This window comes from Ricinus communis, chromosome 5, assembly GCF_019578655.1.
Source record: "Ricinus communis isolate WT05 ecotype wild-type chromosome 5, ASM1957865v1, whole genome shotgun sequence".
In the NCBI taxonomy this organism is placed as follows: Eukaryota; Viridiplantae; Streptophyta; class Magnoliopsida; order Malpighiales; family Euphorbiaceae; genus Ricinus; species Ricinus communis.
In genome coordinates this window covers 17,483,436-17,503,593 of record NC_063260.1, presented here as the reverse complement: position 1 = coordinate 17,503,593, position 20,158 = coordinate 17,483,436, and the positions used below count along the sequence as shown (strand labels likewise).

At 30.4% G+C, this 20,158-nt stretch overlaps 1 protein-coding gene across 1 annotated transcript; it reads left to right on the top strand.

Annotated features, from left to right (window-relative positions):
- The first annotated feature begins 523 nt into the window (after positions 1 to 523).
- LOC8272337 lies at positions 524 to 2,964 on the top strand. Its single transcript, XM_015720548.2, has 4 exons — positions 524 to 668; positions 1,570 to 1,766; positions 1,877 to 1,940; positions 2,232 to 2,964. The coding sequence occupies exons 2-4, from the start codon at positions 1,606 to 1,608 to the stop codon at positions 2,532 to 2,534; spliced, it is 528 nt and encodes a 175-aa protein (XP_015576034.1). The 5' UTR covers positions 524 to 668; positions 1,570 to 1,605; the 3' UTR covers positions 2,535 to 2,964.
- Positions 2,965 to 20,158: the final 17,194 nt, after the last annotated feature.

The following is a 20,158-nucleotide window of genomic DNA, read 5'->3' as shown; positions in this document are numbered from 1 at the left end:
TTTTAAATTAGAAAAAAATATTATTGAGTTGGATTATTTAAATAGTACATACTAAATAGAAATTAATATTAAAATTTAATGTTAAAATTAAAAATTTAAATAATACATACTAAATTTAATAATAAATAAAAAATTTTAATTTTTTTGATAAATAAGCCAAGATTAACTGATGATATTATATTTTTTATTTTTATAATTTAAATTATTTCAAAACATAAAATTATTTAAAAATACTAAGTATTATCTAATATTTTATAAATAAAATTATCCCCCTAATGTAATTATTTTTTAAAAATAAATTAGTTTTATTCTAGACCACTTAAGAATATGAAACCATTAAAAAGAATTTATCTCCACCGATCAAATTACTTTTCAGCAACAAAACAATTATGTTTAGTCGTAGAGTTCAAATATGCATAATTATTCAGTTCACAAGGCTAAAGTAACAAACATACAATAATTAAATTTTTGAAAAAACACGCATCCGTTTTTTGACTTTTATTACAACAGGAAAGTAGACTAAAACTTACAAAAGAAAAAAAAAAGAAAAAGAAAAAAGAAAAGATAAAGCCTATAAATTCGTCTCAAACCCAACTTGGGTCTCTTCTTCGTCGTGGCAGTACTTTTTTTTTTTTTTTTGCTTTCTTCGATCGGAGGATTCCTCCCAGGTACACCTCTCTCTCTCTCAATTTGTTTGCTTGACTTATAGATTGAGTTTATGTTTGGTTATTTGCAGATCTGTACTTGCTATTTTGTGTTTACTATTTACTCGTTTGATCTTTTAACAGTTTTTAGTTAAGTATGCTTTTATATAAATTATAAGCAAAAACAAAAAAAAAAAAAAAATTAAATGATAAAAGTTAAAGCTTTTTTAGATTTTTAATTATAGGTCAGATCTGGTTACTCATAGCTGTTTTTTTTTTTTTTCTTTTTTTTTTTCTTTTGTGGCTTTAAGCTTCTGTATATCTTAAACAATTTTCACAAATGTTTGTAAATATTTTTCAGAATTAAAGAAAAGGTTGCGTTTTATTTTTTAAAATAGTGACTCCTGATATTTTTTGATTCTCGGTGTAGTTTTGACTGCTTTTTCTTTTTTGTGTGTGTTTAATTGATGTCGTGTTTTGTTCCTTTACATGCTTTTTGTTTTTGATAGATGGTCTCAAGCGTCAGATCTGTTGTTGAATTGATCAGATCATGTTATTTCTTTTTGTTTGGTTGGTGAGAAAGTGGAGTGAAATTTGAGATTAGAAAGGAATCTGCAACTATTTGGAAGTCTTGATTTTTCTTTTATAAAATATATAAATTTAAGCTAATATACAAACATTAGTTGATAATTATGTGTTTTTATGATGTGAATAAGTAATTTCTTAATGGATCTGGAGTTATGATGTCGTATATAGGTGGATCTGGTCCTTTTAGTAGATTTTTTAATGAGTTCTCGTATGATAATTATTTCTTTTGCTCTTCATAATTCACCATATCAGTTTAGTAATTTTTTGTTATATTTGGTATAGATCATTTGTCTCGCGTGATTTATCTAAAGTTGATTTTATCTTCTTATATGGACAGGCGTTCTACTGTAGAATTATTGCGCAAAATTTGAAGATGAATCACTTTAATCTTCAGAAGAACGCCGTTGCCTCCTGTGATGAGAGTAGAGGCTTGGTTTCAATTTATGATCCCAAGGGTCCTGTTGTTTGCCCCAAACCTCGGCGAGTAGGAATTCTGGCTAACAATCCTATCAGGCCTTTAAGATGGCACATGAGGTTTGATATTTTTTATTGTTTGTTCTTTTTTCTTTTTTCCATTTTGCCATGCAAGTCAGTTTTATCAATGTCAGTCGTGTTAATGCGTGTGGGAATGTTTTGTATAACAGTCATCAAGCTGAAATTTACGAGTCAAAAGCTGGGGCGGATCTTCTGGACATTATTCTCATGAAGGTAAACTATTTGCGTTCTTCACTTCTCTTTTTCTTTCTAATACTGGTGCATAGGATAATCTTAATGGATGCATTGAAACATGTCTCTTCTTACTTGAAATGGATGTTCTGTTTGGAACTTCATTTCCCAACAATAATTGTTTCTTCAATGCTTGTTTCATAGTCATAATTGTTTGTGGAACCCATTAATTCCTTGATGGACCCTTTTTTTTGGGTACTTTAATCCATCATTCTGTACCTCATAGGTTTGCCAAATTGAGATTTTCATTAACTGTAATCTTTATGATAACAGGAGGGTCATGCGGTAGAGTCTGCAACACAGGTAGCCTCGTCACCTCCATTTTTTTCTGGGTCCCCTCCTACCAGGGCCACTAACCCATTAATTCAAGATGCTCGATTTGGAGATGAAAAACTAACACCAATCCCACCACTGTCGATTCCAACACCTTCGGGTTTGTCGTCTCCAACACCATCTTCACGCAAAGGAGGGTGCGTGAGGATGAATTATGGGCTTAAACCAGCTGCAGTTAGAGTAGAAGGATTTGATTGCCTCAACAGGGATCGCCAAAATTCTAGCATCCCTGCTATGGCTTAGAACTCATAAAATCAAGTGTATATAGAAGGAAGCTAAACACCACCAGTCACAAACACAGCAAACTTAACAAGAAGAGGGAGTTTTGAATCTTTTCGAAGAGAGTCAAGGAAGTGGTACAAGTAGTGTGTATATATGATATGTTTTTGCTGGCGATAATCTTACTAATATCTCTGTAAGTAGTTTGTTGAAGAAAAAGAAGTGGAATGGAAGGGCAAACCTTGTATTCTTTAGAGAGGTTTTAATATGTTTGAGGAGCTTGTCTCTTTTGTTATGTAAGATAAGAGAGTTAGTATTTGGGAGGGTCTTTTGGTTTCATTTGGTGATCACCATGGAAAAATTTGTGTATAGTGCCAATTGGTGATTGAATTTTGGTCATTTACTTTGTAAATGTAATTCAGCAATTGTTAATGGCTTGGTCCTCTGTTACATATATCGTTGCTTTGCTTAGCGTCCATGTATTCTTTGTTTTGTTTTGCGTGGCTGATGTGTGCGCTTAATGTTTTGAAATATGTGCGCTCTATTAAAAATCCTTATAAAAAGTATTCTATTCATTCTCTGATTGACATAATTTTAAAAGCTATTGTTTTGAATGGGCTGGGTTACCATTTTTGACCAACTGTGGTGCTGGGTGGCTGCTGCTGACCAACTTGTTCTAAACAAATGGCATTACCATTAATCTTAAGATACCGACAGTGATACAATTGTCTCGAGAGTGAACAGTGTGACACAGATTTCTGCATGGCATACAGATGTTATACGTATATATACATATGTTCTTCTATCTGCAGTACGTTCCAAATATGTTGTAGAATTCAGCCCGGGAGAGGTTTATAAATCCCAAGATCTGCAAATTGGATAAGTTGCGTGTTTCTGCATTTTTTAATCCAGTGATAGTGAGGCATGTTATGGTTAACAGCTTCTTACTTGGAAAAGAAGAAAGCAAGAAAATGAATATTTGGTTTCAGATTAGGCAAGTATGGGGAAGTATGAAACTGTTTTAATTTGTCGGAGTTGCATTTTGCTATGGAAGAAAAGTGTGCAATTGAAAACAGAATATACGCGGAGTAGAACACAAGAATCATCCCGGTTATAGGAGAAGAGATTAATCTCCACCTTCTCTCTCCATCGTTACCAAATGATACTGGAGCTTTTATACTTGGAAAAATGGATACCTAAGAATTTTATCCTTTATGATACCTTTTTTTTAACTTTAACAAGATAAATAATAATAGTATTTTTGTAATATTTCTAAGATGTTAATATTTTCTTATTTTATTCCACCATCCGAACTTAGCATTCATATCTTTAAACACAATACCAGATTTACCTATGCATTGCATAACCATTATTATTATTTCGATTATAAAAATTATAATTTAATAAAAGTTTTGATATTTAATATTTGATATATTTAATAGCAAACTAACTATTTTAAATGTCATTTTTCATTCTTTTTAAAATTTTAAATTTTTTATTAATGCAATAATATAAAAAATTATTTCAAAAATATTTATTAATTAAGGTTAGTATTATATAAATTGATATAATTAATAGTAACATTTTTTGAAATTAAAAAATTATTATATAATTAAAAAATCAATTTATTATTAAACATAATATAATTTAGATGTTATTTTCTATAATTAGAATTATTATTTAATTATAAAATTAACTTATTAGTTAATATAATATTAAAATATAATTAATATATTATTTATGATGAAATTAGTATCATTGTCTAATTAGAAAACTATTTGATTAGTTAATAAAATATTAAAATATAATTATTATATTATCTTTAATGATTAGAATCAATATTTAATTAGGAATGTAATTTATTAATGAATAAATTAATAAAAAAAATTATAAAATCACATATAAATTTGAATCCTATATGGTAAAATAAGTACACATATTAATACAAAAATATACACATGTCAATAAAAAAATTCTATGTGTTAAAAATTAAATACATATTTCAAAAAAAATTTAAATTTCAGAAATTAATATATAGATTGAATGCTTATTTTTATAAAAGAATAATTGTATTCACAAAATTGAGGTTTAAATTTTTAAAAATTCTAATAGATTAAAAATTTATATTAATAAAATTTTTGAGTTCTAAATTTAGACTCTAATATTATATGTAATTCTTTTAAATGTTTATAGAGTCAATGAAATACTTTCTTTAAAAAAATTATATTAGTAGTACAAATAAAAAAAATGTAGTAGAGAGAAAATCAATTAGAAAAATAAAAGAAAAATAAAATAAATCAATAAAGATTTGAAGTTTTCCAAATAAAAAGATCATAAAATTGTAAAAAAAAGTATTATAGAGATGTCATTTTGATTAGGCGTGTTTAATATATTAAGATTAATTATTAAAATATAATATATATTTTATTTATAGAGAAAAGGCCAAAAAAAGAAATTAATAAAGAAAAAGTTGTCTGCACTTTTCGGCTTAGAGATTATTTAGGTCCTGAGAAATGATCTTGACATTTTCTGTTAAAAAGAAAAATCAAAATTCTGCAACAATAATAAATAAATAAATAAATGATTTGAAGTTAATGTTGGAAATCCAAATGCCATTACGGCAACAGATAGCAAGAAACGTGAGGAGCAGAACTTACAGTTTATTTTGCAAGTAAATAGAAAAGGTACAGTTAATTAATTTTAATCAAAGTCCATCCGAAATCTGTGGATACATTTGACCAGTTTTCCTTTTTCAATCACTTCCATTGTAAACAAGAGACCCATGGCTGAAGCATTAACCAGAGGATCTTTTCTCTCTCTGCTTTGCTGCCAAAACTTCACCTTATATTTTCAGTTCTTTTAATGACATAAAGGAGTAAAGTCTATATTAATGAGAATCCATCTACCCCAAAACAATTAAATTCTAATGATTCAAATCCTATTTAATAAAACAATTCAATTTTAATGACTAGAAGAATTCTTTTCAATATTTAGTAAAGAGTCACCAAGATATTAAAAGTTCAAACTCCAAAGGTAATTTTAATTAAACTAATCCTAATTGAACTAGAAGTTCTAATTCGATTCAAAGTTCAAGTGAGATTGAACTTAATTAAGATAATGGACCTCAATTTCTTTTTATTAATTTATTTCAATATATAGATGCATGATCAACTCAAGATTAATCTAAGAAATCAAATTAAGTTATTTAGAGTTCAATACTAAAAAATGGGCCACATATCATATGTTATTTGAGCCTAATTGTCATGTTTAGTATATTGGCTTAAGTTGGACGAATTCTAAGGTTATTGTTAATAGAAAAAAATATTTTAATGGTTAGAAGTATTGTTTTAATTTAAAAATTATATTTCTAGTCTTATTGTTATTTATTTCGTTATTATTATAAAATTAGGGTGTCTTGAGGCATATATATAAACTAGTATGAATTTTTATGTAAGGGGAGTCATTGAATATTAATTATTTGAGTTAACTCTTTTTTTTTATTCTTTATGAACTTAGTGAATTTATCAAGTCAAGGCTTGGTATTTTGCAAACTTAGTCTAATCTAAATGTATGTTTATGTTAAACAATCTTTATTTTTTTATAATTATGGTTTCTAGGTACAAGTTATTTTAGGGTCTTGTTGGGAGTTAGAGCTTCTTTGCCTAATTAGGTGAAACGAGCCTTGCCTGATTAGGTCATGAAGATCCCCGGTTACTAAACAACTAAAATTAGCGGAGTAGAGTTATTAAACTTAGAGCTTTAAACTTGCTTATATCATATCTCACAAACTTAGGCAAGCCAATTTAATAACAAGGAAATCATAATCTAAATCATACACTTCTAATCATATACCCATGTCGAATGTTGCTAAACTATTCATCATGTCCATATGCCAAAGATGAACACTTGATCATTTAAGTACAAATAACTCATGAGTTCACATTTATACATGTTAAAAACTAACTCAAGAGTTCAAGAATCTTAACATAATAGCATTCTTTCACCGACTCTTATATAAAATAATAAAAAAAGGCTGAGTGGAAAAATTTTAAATTTTGCAAAAGATTAACCAAAGTTGCTAATTCTCATGGCATATGACGTATAAAGTTTAATCGAAGAAATATTCTATTTCCCTCCCCCACACTTAAGTTTAACATTGTCCTCAATGTCATTGCATGTAGAAAAATAAAGAACAAAAAGAGAGGAAAAAAATAGAATATTTTCCTGGAATTTTGCAATGCATAGTAAGCCATGAACTTGAATCCAATCTATACCATCCAAACCTTAGAAGTACACTAGAACAGACATCATTGATAATTATAAAAGAAATAAAGAATTAAAGAATTAAAATAATAAACTATCCTAAATTTACTAGAAAGATTAAATCATAAGATAATTAAAAGTTAGGTCCTAATAAATAAATATAAATTGTAGAATAAAATTTAAAATAACGTCTTAAATCAATGATATGACTATTTATGTGGAGGAGATGGATATATATTTAAATTTAAAAGAAAGTATTTTAACTAAAACTAATTCATAATTGATTCCAATTTCTTGGATTTAATTATTTTAATTTTCGCGGCCCCCCTTAAGTTGCTCGCTGGCCGCTTCGTCTTGCTGCCGATGCCGGGCCCATTCATGCGCATTGCGTGCCTATGCCGCGCCCGCGAAGCCGCTTCGTGCCCGCTGCTTCTGCTGGGCATGTGGCTGCCTCGAGGTCGCGGCGTCTTGATCTTTGCGCTGGCCTCCTCGTGGCGGCACTGTGCCTCGCAGATGGGTGCCCCGGCCCTTTTCTTGCGGCGACCGCTTGGGCTCCCTCGCGGTATCCCCGATCTGCCGCTTGACCGCTATGGGCCCATGTCGTCTCTGCCACCGGCCGCTATGGGCCTGTGAAAACTTCGGCCGCAACGTGGCTCGCTCAATTTTCTTTTTGTTGGAGCTTTAATTGCTTATCACGGAAACATATTGCCTTTTTGGGAATCAAATATAAGCCTACAAGATAAATATAAAATAAATAAAGAATAGAAAAATAATAAATAAATAAATAATAAAAATAAAAATAAAAATAAAAATAGAAATAAAAAAAATAACTTAAATGCATAAAAATAAAAATACAATTGCTAAGTTTATTGTCTATAGCTAGACATTCCTGATTATGCTCATGGTGGGCGTTCATCCGCGCACTCCACTTCTTGGTCATAAGCCATTCCTTTCAAGTATGGCTTCATACTTGTAATGCGAATATCTAGTATGTCACGAAAGCTCTTGTCAATTAAGAATGAAATATCATCATACAATTGTTCATAAACAAGAGAATTTAAATAATTATATGAACACTTATCAATAGTAGATTTAGGAGATAAAGTTAGAGAATCAAACACTTTAAATTCCATAGTTTCTCCTAAAACTGTCATGGTATGTTTTCCATCATGCACATCAATCACTGTTCTAGTAGTTGCCATGAAAGGTCTACCAAGGAGTATAGTTTGCTCTTTATCCCTTATTGGTGTGTTTTTCATGTCAAGCACTACAAAATCAACAGGAATTAGTAACTTACCTACTTGTACTAGCAAGTCTTTCACTATACCTCTAGGATATTTTATTGATCTATCAGCAAATTGTAGAGACATAGTAGTAGGCTTCAATCCTCCCAAGCCAAGTCGTTCATAAATCGAATAAGGCATCAAGTTGATGCTTGCTCCCAAATCTAACATAGCTTTTATATGCTTTTTATCACCTATTATAATATCAATTGTGAAGCTACCAGGATTCTTCATTTTAAGAGGCAATTGATGTTGAAGCATTATACTTGCTACTTGTACTTTTTCGTTGTTCGCATATCGCCTCTTGTTGGTGTTCAACTCTTTAAAGAATTTTGTATAAGCAGGCTTATTCCTGATAACATCCAACAAAGGTAAATTAGTATTAACTTTAGAGAGCATCTCAATACTTTCAAAATTTTTTTTATCCTTTTTACTCTCTTTAGGTTAGTTTAGAAAAGGAATAGGGGGTCTATAAGGCTGAGTTGCCTTATGAAATTCAGGTCCAGAAAATGCTTCATTTTCTTTCTTCTCAAGCCTAAGATTAGGCTCTACTTTTTCTTCCTTTTGTATGCTCTCCTTATTGATTTGCATTAATCCATCATTTTTAGGTGTACTTGCATAAGAAGAAGAATTCCTTTCAGTTTCCATAGCAATATTATCGATAATCTCACATCTTCTAATAGTAATAATAGAATTGGCTTGTTCAGGTTGACTTGATAGTTCCTTTTTATTGAGCTCTTCAACAATTTATTCCATTTGAGCTTCTAAACGTTTTAGTGAAGCCTTAATAGAATCTGTCTTTTTCTCATTACTCTCCATCCTATCATGAGAAGCCATCATAAATGATTGAAGTGTTTCTTCCAAACTTGGCTTCCTTTATTCATTAGATTGAAGAGTTTATTCTTGATCTTGAAAGAAAGGATTGGATTCCCTTTGGAATTGAGAATATTGATCCTGGTAATGAGATTGATTTCGGTTTCTCAATAATTGTGGTGGATTTTGGTCGTTGTATTTCCAAGAAAAATTTGGATGGTTTCTCCGACCTGTGTTATATGTGTTGGAATAAGGGTAATTCATAGGATGCATGGGTTGGTAAGAATTCATCAAATTTGTTTGGTCATACATACTTCCTCTGTAATTATCAAAAGATGAACAAACATTAGCACTATGACCATAAATACTACAAATACCACATACCTCATTATTTGCTGAGTTTTTTTTTTTGTTGAAGTAAGCATACTAACTTGCTTAGTCAATTCAACCAATTGTATTGTCATCTCACTACTAGTTACTACTTTATTTACTTATATTCTCTTTGTCCTCACACTCTTTTGTTGAGAATTGGCTCCTAACATCTCAAAGATGTCATAAATCTCATCAGATGTCCTTTCTAATATAGCACCCCCAGCTGCATTATCAACCATATATTGATATTGGTGTGTCAATCCAAAGATTCAACATTCTCTTGATAAAAATTAGAAATCTCACCTCTTAATTCTTTGGTCTTTTGCTCTGAGTAAAATCTACTCATAAACTTTTGATAAATTTGATTCCAATTTCTCAAAGAATTAGGAGGCAAGGTCATTAACCAAGCCTTTGCTCTTTCTTTCAATGAATAAAGGAAACACCTCATTCTTAGTTGATCCTCATTAAGTCCAGATAATGGGAAAGTATGAACTATGGAATAAAATTCTCTAATAAATTTTGTTGCATTCTCACTATGCATAACATAAAATGAAGGAAGTATATTAAAATGAATGCTCTTAAGTTCATAATTCCTAGATGTTTCACCTAGAACTATGTATGAAGTAGTGTTACTAATTGTAGGCAGTGCATAATCTTTCATAGCCATTCGCCTTTCAACTCCTGCTTCTCTTGGTGGGTTTGTCATGATATCAACTTCTTCTTTTGATTCTTCGTCAATGTCCTGAGTTGATGAATCACTTGATATAGTTTTCTTCTTCGCATACAAAACAAAAGAAAATTTCAGATTAAAAAAAAACTAAAAAATAAAATTTACAAACAAAACAAATCACATAACATAAAATAAAATAAAAAAATACATAAATAAAATAAATCACAAAACACAAAATAATCTAACAAACACAAGACATTTTTGATAATCAATCAATATAATGAATTTGGACACAGTTTCCCGGCAATGGCGCCAAAACTTGATGTGTCTTTTTTAGTACTCGTAAGTGCACGAACCGTTTCTATAGTAAGGGTAAGTTCACCACGAGGTCGATCTCTCAAGGAACTATGAGGCCACTTATTATAAAGACTAATTATCAACATAAAACAATAAAAGTAAATCTAAACACTCTAAATCAATATTTTGAGAGAATGATATTCATAAAATAAAGTAACTAAACAATAAATAAATATGAAATGCAATGCAAATGCAAATATTTATGATCTAAAACTATATGCTAAAAATAATATTTAGTCTAGTCATTTACTTAGTAATCTCCTTGTTTTACTTTAAGCCTAGATCTAATGAATGAGATGGTGATGTGCCTTTTTCCCTAAGTCACTCAAGCTAATGATGCAACCTAGGTTTTTTATACCAATATAGATTAAAGTAAAGATGATGTTTCTAATACTCTTAAACCTAAAGATTTTCATAATAATTACTATTGTTAAAATAATATGATGGTTAACTAACAATAATAACTGAAACTAATAAAGATATGAAGGTAAAGATATTATTCATTAAATAAATAAATAACAAGGTTCATACAAAAGTAAAAAGACTAAACTAAACACTTATAAAAACTAGACTAACATATTTAACCCAATGATCATGGTATTAAATAGAAAGACAAAAAATAATAAAGTAAAAAGCTCCCTTTAGATCTAGAATTTTTTCAAGTAGGAAGAAAATTGGTCCTCAGTCCCCACTTCTTGAAAAGCTCCTTAGATCTTAAAAGAACAATGAAAACTAAAACTAAATGGTTATGGAAAACTGTAGAGAATTATGAAGAGAATAATGATGGCAGGTATAGAGAGTAAGTAGGAAAAAACTCCCCTCCTCCTCCTTTCCTTCTTCTTTCCTTCCTCCTTCCTCTTGAATTAGGCTTTGCAGAGATTTATATAGAAAAGAGTCATCCTCTATATAAATCTCCATAGAGATAAGTATACTAATATAAGTCTATCTAATAGATAAGGCTTTAGGTATCTTAATCTCCATCAAATACTGTCCCATAGATAACTCTTAATATAAATCATAATAATTATACAAAATGACTAAAATGTCCATTGGGCCTTGTAATAAGTAGTCCATACGTCTTAATCTTGGGCCTTGATATGAACATGTCCCATTAAGCTTCTTTTAGCTCCATATTTTTCTATTTTTGCTAATATTCCTAAAAGTAAACAATTAAGCTTAAGTGAAGTAAAAGTACATAATTTCATCATATTATATATGAAAATATATCATTAAAGCTTTAAAATACCCTTAAATATCTATACATAATTTGGACCGATCAAAAGGCATCAACATTGAATACGGATTTGACACAAGTTAACCACATTCATATCATATATCAACACTGCATTCATTGTTCATATCATGCTTGACTCACATGTTACTTTCCAACTAATCATGTGGATCCCATTTGAGGTTAAAACCTCTAAATCAGAAATCTAATACAAATATATTTAATCTAAATTGATTTTTATTGTTATTCTCTTGTTTACTCTGGTTGAAAAACATAAATAAATTATTTTAGAAAGAAAGGAGTGAAGTCTATATTAATGGGAACCATCTAGTACACAAAATTCTAATGATGTAAGTTTTATTTAGTAAAAGAATTCTACTTCAACAAAGAGTTCTAATTCAAAATTTAAGTGAGATTAGGCTTAATCAAGACAATGGGCCTCAATTTCAGTTTATCAATGCTAAATGCATATTTAGGTCCCTCTAGTTTTCATGTTTATTTCACTTAGTCCTCATCCATCAATTGCATCTTAAGAGGTCCTTATACTTTTATTTTTATACTTTCATAGTCCCTAGATTGATAGACGTTACACGCATGTCAATAAACACTGTTATTTGTGTTTGTTTATGTAAAACAAGTACTGACGTGGCAAATGATTATGAGTCTAGTATCCAGCAAAGTAAATAAGCGCTGTTATTTGCGATTATTTATGTAAAACAAGCATTGACGTGGCAAATGATTATAAACCTAGTTTCCAGCAAAGTAAAACCACGTAATCTTCTTTATAATTGAAAGTTGTAGTTTAAATAAATTGAGAAAAGTATCATTTTGATTTTTTTCCTAATTATAGCAATTAAACCCTAACTCATGTCCCACTTTCTTCTATTCTCTATTTTTACTTTAACCCTAATTACATTCTAGTTTTGGAGTGAATGCAATACATAATGGCCAAGCTAAGTACCCAACAAGTAGAACAAAAGCTATGAAGTTAGTTACACAGTAAACAAACCTTAGCAAAAACAATAGAAGTCATACTTTTGAGAACATAAACAAATAAACACAACAAGAAAAACAACCAAAGAAATTTGAAAGAAGTCTTTCTTTCTCTTTATTGTCTTTAATTCCTTTTTGGCTTCATCTAACTTCATCTTTTCCTTCAGAATCTTGATTTATTTTCCATTTCCAAGAAATCACCATTACTAGCTCTCCATGTGAAGATGTGCTTTATCTAACTTCTTCATCTTTTCTTTTAGAACCTTGATTTTATTTTCCATTTCCAAGAAATCAGTATTACTAGCTCTCCATGTGAAGATGCCAAGGGAGAGCTGTGAAGATGTAAGAGAGAGAGAGTTTTGATTTTGGACATTTTCTTTTTATGTTTTAAACCCTATATATCAACATTGCCACCTCATTATCTAATTGGATGCCGAGTAGGAATTTAGGTTATAAATTTATATTATGTGAAAAATATTTTAACAACGTCGACCGTACAAAAATAAAAATAGAGAGACTTCTTACGACGTAATTGATGGATAGGGACTAATTGAAATAAACACAAAAAGTAGAGGGACCTAAATATGCATTTAACATTTTATCAACTTAATTCAATATGTGGAGGCATGATCAACTCAAGATAGACATAAAAAATCAAGTCAAACAATTTGGAGTTTGATACTCAAGAATGTGCCACATATCACATATTAGTTAAGCCCAATTGTCATGTTTATTATATAGGCTTAGGTTGGACGGATTTTAGAGTTATTGTTCATATGAAAAAATCTTGTAATAATCAAGAGTATTATTTTAAGTTATTTTTTTAGTTTAAGAGTTATATTCCTAGTCTTATTGTTATTTGTTTCTTTATCATTATAAAATTAGGATTTTTTAAGGCCTATAAGAGCCAGTATAAATTTCTATGTAAGGGGAGTTGTTGAATATTGATTATTTGAGTTAATTCTCTTCTTTTATTCTTTATGAACTTGGACTAATCAAGTGAAGGCTTATTATTTTACAGACTTAGTTTAATATAAACTTATGTTTATATTAGAAAATCTTTAATTTTTTATAATTAAGGTTCTTAAGTACAAGTTATTTTAGAGTCTTGTTGGGAGTTAAAGCTTCTTCGCTAGATTAGATGAACGATCCTTGGCAAAGGCATCAACATTGAATACGGGTTTGGCACAAATTAGCCACATTCATATCATATATCAACATTGCACTCATTTTTCACATCATACTTGACTTACAAGTTACTTTCCAACTAATTTTGTGGATCCCATTTGAGGTTAAAACCCTAAATCAGAAATCTAATTCAAATGTATTTAGCCTAAATTGATTTTTACTGATACTCTCTTATTTACTCTCGTTGGAAAACATAAATAAATTATTTTAAAAATAAAGGATAAAAGAAAACGCATAATTTAAAGTAATGCAAAGAAGAAAAGAGAAAAGAAGAGAGTGTATACTCATTTTTTTTTCTATCTAAGGTGTAAATTGATTTAATACTATAAAAATTGATAAAAGATTTAGATTAGCATTATTATATAAATTAATATGTGTTGAGAAATACAGAGAACAAATGCTATTGAGATATTTGTTCTTGTTCGGATTTTTATTTTTGTTTAGAGAAAGCAGAGAATATCATAACTGGTGGTGGTATTGGTGATGAGATGATTGATAGTCCTGCCTGCTTTGAACTTTGTACTTTGAACCGCTCAACTCCAAAACACATGCAAAGTTTTGAAAGAGATTTTTGTTTTCCTTTAATTGATTTATTTTATTAATAACTAACTCTCAATTTCTAAAAGTAAATGAAAACTATCAACCAAATGAAATACCTTTGCCACTTTGAAAGAGTAAATAAAATTAAGTTATCTCATCTCTTATTTTACCTTTTAATTTATATTTCACATAATAGTAATACCTTTACTCAAAAGAATAATAGAATAACCATCGCCATTTGTTTCTTTTGAATAACATATGTTTATCATTAACTTAGGAATATGACTCTTGTTGAACTAAAATGTTATCTAGTTTGGATCTTTTTCTTATGTTTCATTTTTCAGGCATCAAAGTTTATCATGTTTCATTCTATAGAGACTGAAGCAGGAAGCCATTGATTTATGCAACTATAAATTGGCAATAGTTTTTAATGATTGTACATCTATTAATGGCTAAAGATGAAGTAAGCATACTATAGATTATAGAAGTATTCTTATGATTCATAGATATTATAATATTGGTAAACTAGTTTAATCACGAAGATGGAGCAACATAAGAGCAGAAAAGTTGATTATTTTATTTACTAACAATGGCCAAACTTTAATAATACAGTCATCTAAGAACATCATGGTTCTCATCAGTTCGCATTCCACCCATGAAAGTTCTCGGATCAGGACAGTGAACGAGAGAATAAGAGAGAGAAGCAATGAAAATCTATTTAGCTTAGATACATTTAAGTTGGATTTCTAATTTACGGTTTTTACCTTAAATGGGACCCACATGCTTACTTGGAAAGTAATATGTGAGTCAAGCATGATGTGGAACATGGCTCGAGCTATTAGTTTAACATCCAATTTTCATCAAGACTGATTCAAGAGTCGATTTTTCATCCGAAAGGCTTCTGATTTACTTGATTTTTCCATAATACCCTAACATCAATCATATAACAATTATATTCCTTTTAGAAAGAGTACATTGTTGGATCTTTACTGTCTTAGTTGTTGGATTTTTATCTTCTGGTAGTTTTCCTTCTTCAAGGTACTAGATGATCTATTCCATCCAAGGATCATATACTAATAACTCTATCTTATAAGCATATAATTATAGTTTAATTATGTGTTTATTAGGTAATATACTTATATTTTATAGAGTTTAGAAAGTCTTTATCTCATCCTTAGTCATGATGTGTAACAAAAGAAAAGGAAGAATATATCATTAGAGAAATCCATGAAGGGGTTTGTAGAGCTCATGAAGTTGCTAACAAAATTTCTAGAAAGGCAATATTGCAAGGATATTTTCTGGTTAACCATGTGTAAAGATGCAATAAAGCTAGTACAAGCTTGCGCAAAGTGCTAGTAGCACTAGAATGTCACTCACCTACCTACTATCCACCAATGCCCAATCACTAGTCCATGGCCTATTGCTACTAGGGGCATGGACATACTTAGACCTTTTCCACCTGTAGTAGGGCAAAAGAAGTTCCTCTTTGTAGCTATTGATTAATTCATAAAGTAGGTTGAAGCTGAAGCTGTGAGAACTATAATTAAAAAGAAAATAACAAACTTTTTTATGAGCCTTTTGTAAGATGAAAATGGCAAAATGTGGAAAAAGAAGTAGAACTGAGACATTTATAAGATCATCCTAGGATAGGCCATTGGAACCAATAAATGAATATTCTAGAGCATGAGGGCACTTTTGTCATTTCAAGAAAACAATATGGGAATTACACTCACTATGGTGGACAGGACATATGAAACATTAGTAGGCATGTCGATTATCTAAGCTGTATGACTTTTGAAATTCAATTCTTTATCCAAGCTAACCTTATGACTCATGACCCGAACAACTTTAATAAGGTCCTTTAGTGATGCTCATTGGATGTGTGTCAAGCTCGCCAAATAAAGGAATTATCTGAGCTTCAGCAAACACAGTATACCAAGCACAAGTACTCTCAAACAAGAAGGAAAATAATGATAATCAAGCATCATATACTGAGTAGGAATAGTCGAGAAAGGCGAAATTGACCAAATCCCAATCATAATAGGAATGATAATCTAAAAGACTAAATATGACTAGGTATACTTGAATATGACTAAGAAGACTAATCTCAGTTGGATTAGGAACATTTATAACTATCAGCCTTACTCCTAGTAGGACTAGAAAACCTCTAAACTCTATATAAGGGGCCAGGACGCATCATAATAAGTACATTCAATCTTCTAAACTAGATACTCTTCAACAATCTCAATTTTTTTTACTAATTTAGCTATTGGAGTGAGTGGCCGGACAATACTATTCGGTACTTTTCTAACCTCTTTTATAGATACTTTAGAGCTTGGGTTAGCTAAGAAAGATCTTTGTTGAAGCTGATTTGTTGACAAGTTTTCAAGTAATTAGGGATACTAAAAATCGGGGTTTTATAATGTATTAAAAATTCTATTTTGTTGTTATTTGTATAACGCCACTCTTAACAATTTAAACAAGAAAAGGCACCTGGCAGTTTTAGCTTCTTTTTCTTTTTTGACAATTTAGCTTATTTTTTTTATTTGGCATAATACTTGAAATAATCCAAATTTATATTTTAAAATAATTTTGACTACTTTTAATTTTAATACAAATACTCTAGATTGCAAAATTATCAACATATTTATTTAATTTTTTATTTTAGTCAAAATTAGATAATGTGAAATATGAATTACATGAGATAAGTTGATATGGACATGGCCAAGCTTAAAGATGGACTTGATGGAGAGGACAACAAGAAAACCAAAGATAAAGCTAAGGATCCATTGAGCATGCTACAAGGTCCAATTACAAGGTCAAGGTCCAAGAAGCTACAAGAAACCTTAATTGGCTATATGCAAGATTGGGCTAGTCAAGGAAGCTCAATTGGTCATGCTAGGATAGGCCCAAGTAAAGACACAACCGAATGGGCTTTATTTAATGTTTTGCAAGTCCAAGTACATGAAGACTAATGTGGGCTAATATTTGGGCTGAAATCTCTTATTTAAGTTCAGAACAATGTTATTTCCTATTTTTCTTATGTGGCAGCTAGGTTTAATAGGTTTTACTAGGGTTTCTTATGTTAGGTGGCTATAAAAACGCCCCTTAAGGTGTGTTTTAGGGATTCGAATTTTGATTAAATTATAGTAGTTGTTTCCTTTGCATATTTGCTTGAATTCTTGTTGAATACATAAATCACTTATCAAGGAATTGATCTATCCTTGTGGTGTGTTAAGGGTTAGGGTTTAAAGAACTTAGTTTTCTTTAGGTTCTGATCTTGATCAACCATACCTTGCAATCTGATTTAAGCAGTTCTTGGGTTTTGAAATTCAATTTGTTCTTGGGTTTCTAAGATAGTAATTCACGAGTTCATAATCATTAGGGTTCGTGGTTCTAATCCTTGGAGGTTCTTAACATTTGGTATTAGAGCTTTGGCTCTTAAATCAGGTTATTTATCCCTTTTCTTTAAGTTATTGTTTGTTTTCCTTGAGTTCTTGATATTGTTCTTGAAGTATTCTTGGTATTCTTGAAATCTACATTGTTTAGTTCTTGATTCTTGTAGTTTTGATTCTGATTCAATAAAAAAAAAATCAGATCTGAATTAGTAAAAAAAAAATAAAAAATATATAGGTCTGATTGGTTTGATTGTCTTCGTTAGTGGAAAAATGTGTTTGGTGTTGAAATCATTGTTCTTGGTATGTTTATATAGATATTAGGGTTGTTAAAAGGTTCCTATTATAGCTGGTCTTAAAAGTTTCCTAAAATTAAGAGGAAATTAAGGAGATTTTCACAATCCTACACAAATAAAGATTAGGTGGCTGTTTGGGAAGATTCAAAGGGACATTAAATTCCAATGACCTGAGCCCTATACATACCATCTTATTTGAATTAATTCAGCTCCAAATTCGTTTTTGTCCTTCATTTATTCTCTTCTTTGTGTGTCTTTTGAGTTTGGGCAGATTTGACACATTTAAAACATAAAGAGGTAACCTTCTTTCTTGATCAACCTTCCTTGTGATTTTTGCTTCCTAAATCTGTTCCTTACATGTATTATACATCAAATTGAAGTTTTAATTCATTCTTGAGCTTTAAAATCTTGTTTCCAATGCTGTTTGGTTAGGAATTTCCATTCGGGTTGAAACTTGATTGCTTGGTTCTTGAACTTAATTTCTTGTTTCTTTCACCTTATTTTCGTTCCTTTTACATGCCCATTGCTTCTTTTTGAGTTTTTCATTGTTCTTGATTCATTAAACACTTGTTTTTGTTACTGTTCCTTCTTTTTCTATTTCAAGCTGAATTGCATCTTTCTTGTTTCTTACATCTAGATTGTTTCTTTATATGTCATTTGCATCCGTTTGAAGTTTTCGCTTGTTTGTAGTCCTAATTTTATTGAAAGCGTGACTATTTGTTTAATTTTCTTGACTTTTGCGTTTTGCCTCAACTAAGCTTTTTAGATCATAATTCTTGGTGCATTGCAAGCATAATGAAATAACTTGATGTGTGTTATTGATTCACATAAGAATCCTTGAAAACAAGCTGAGTGGTGTGAGTTTTCAGCCTTGTGTGATCATTCCTGATTGTGCGAAACATGAGTGACCATCCCCATTAATTAAGAGTAAACACGTGAGGGTGTGTTGGTGAGGTCCTTAATTTCCTTCGATTTTTTTTATTGCATACTACCTCTTATTGCAGCATGTCAAGTGGTTCTAGTGGAGGTAATAATGTGCCAACTACTGGCATACCCGCGGCACAAATGCATGAAAATGAGAGGGTGCAACGAAGCATAAGAAATATGAATGAGCAAATGGAGAGGTTGCAACTTGACATGGCAGCCCAACGAAGGGAAATGACAACCAATCAACAAGCCATTATGGACCAAATTAATGCACTTGCCCGAGGTCTGGGAAATAGGCTTAATGAAGGGGGGAATGTGCAAGGTAATCATGGGCAGCCAATTGGGGTGAATGAGGATGACTTTGATGAGGGTTTTGAGGAGTATGATAATGCAACCTATGGTGTGGTTGGTAGAGGCATGGGTAGAGGAGCTAGGAGATACCAAAATCTTGGTAGAGGTAGAGGACACTTTGGTGGTTATGGGAACTATGATGATGTTGATAGGAACTTGGGTAGTATCAAACTTAGAATTCCTACCTTCTTGGGAAAAACTGATCCGGAGGCATATTTGAAGTGGGAAAAGTGAGTTGACCTTATCTTTGATTGCCATAACTTTTTAGAGGAGAAAAAGGTGAAATTGGTGGTTACCCAATTTAGTGACTATGCTATAGTTTGGTGGGATCAGTTGGTGGTTAGTAGAAGGAGGAACATGGAAGAGTCTCTTGGTAGTTGGATTGCACTCAAAACTATCATGAGAAGGCGTTTTGCAAGTGATTTTACAATTTAGATATTTTTACAAAAATTTAATTACTTAGTCCCAAACTGTCAAAAGTCTTAAGTTTGGATTTTTTTTTTGTTTCTTAACCATTAGGACCTTCTCATTTTAGGTAGACATTTTGGCTGGACATATTCTCAGCAAATGAAATCAACAAATTCTCTCGTGGTAACTCTTTTCAGGATGTTAACACAATAACATCTGTAATTGCTGAAGAATACTGAAACATTAACTTGCAAAGTTTTCAATGGCTTCTTTTCAATTTTTTTGAGAGATAAAAATGGAGAAGGTGGCATATACAATCCGTCTAGGTTGAATGTAAATTTTAGAATAGATTATATTTTCATATTTGAAACATTTCAGACATTGAAAATCTTTAGAAACTATCAAATATGTCTCTAAAATTGTAAAAATTATTTTTATTATTTTTATTTATTTTTGAAAACTTTAAAGAACATTTAAAATTTATTTTTTTTTATCAAATTTTCTACTTTGAGAGAATTTTAATTTTCTCGTCTATTTATTTGGCTTCTTATTTAATTATAT

Coding starts and splice junctions, on each gene's coding strand:
- LOC8272337 (XM_015720548.2), top strand. CDS start 1,606: ATGAATCACTTTAATCTTCAGAAGAACGCCGTTGCCTCCTGTGATGAG. Junction 1,767..1,876: donor CCTTTAAGATGGCACATGAG/GTTTGATATTTT, acceptor TTTGTATAACAG/TCATCAAGCTGAAATTTACG. Junction 1,941..2,231: donor TGGACATTATTCTCATGAAG/GTAAACTATTTG, acceptor TTATGATAACAG/GAGGGTCATGCGGTAGAGTC.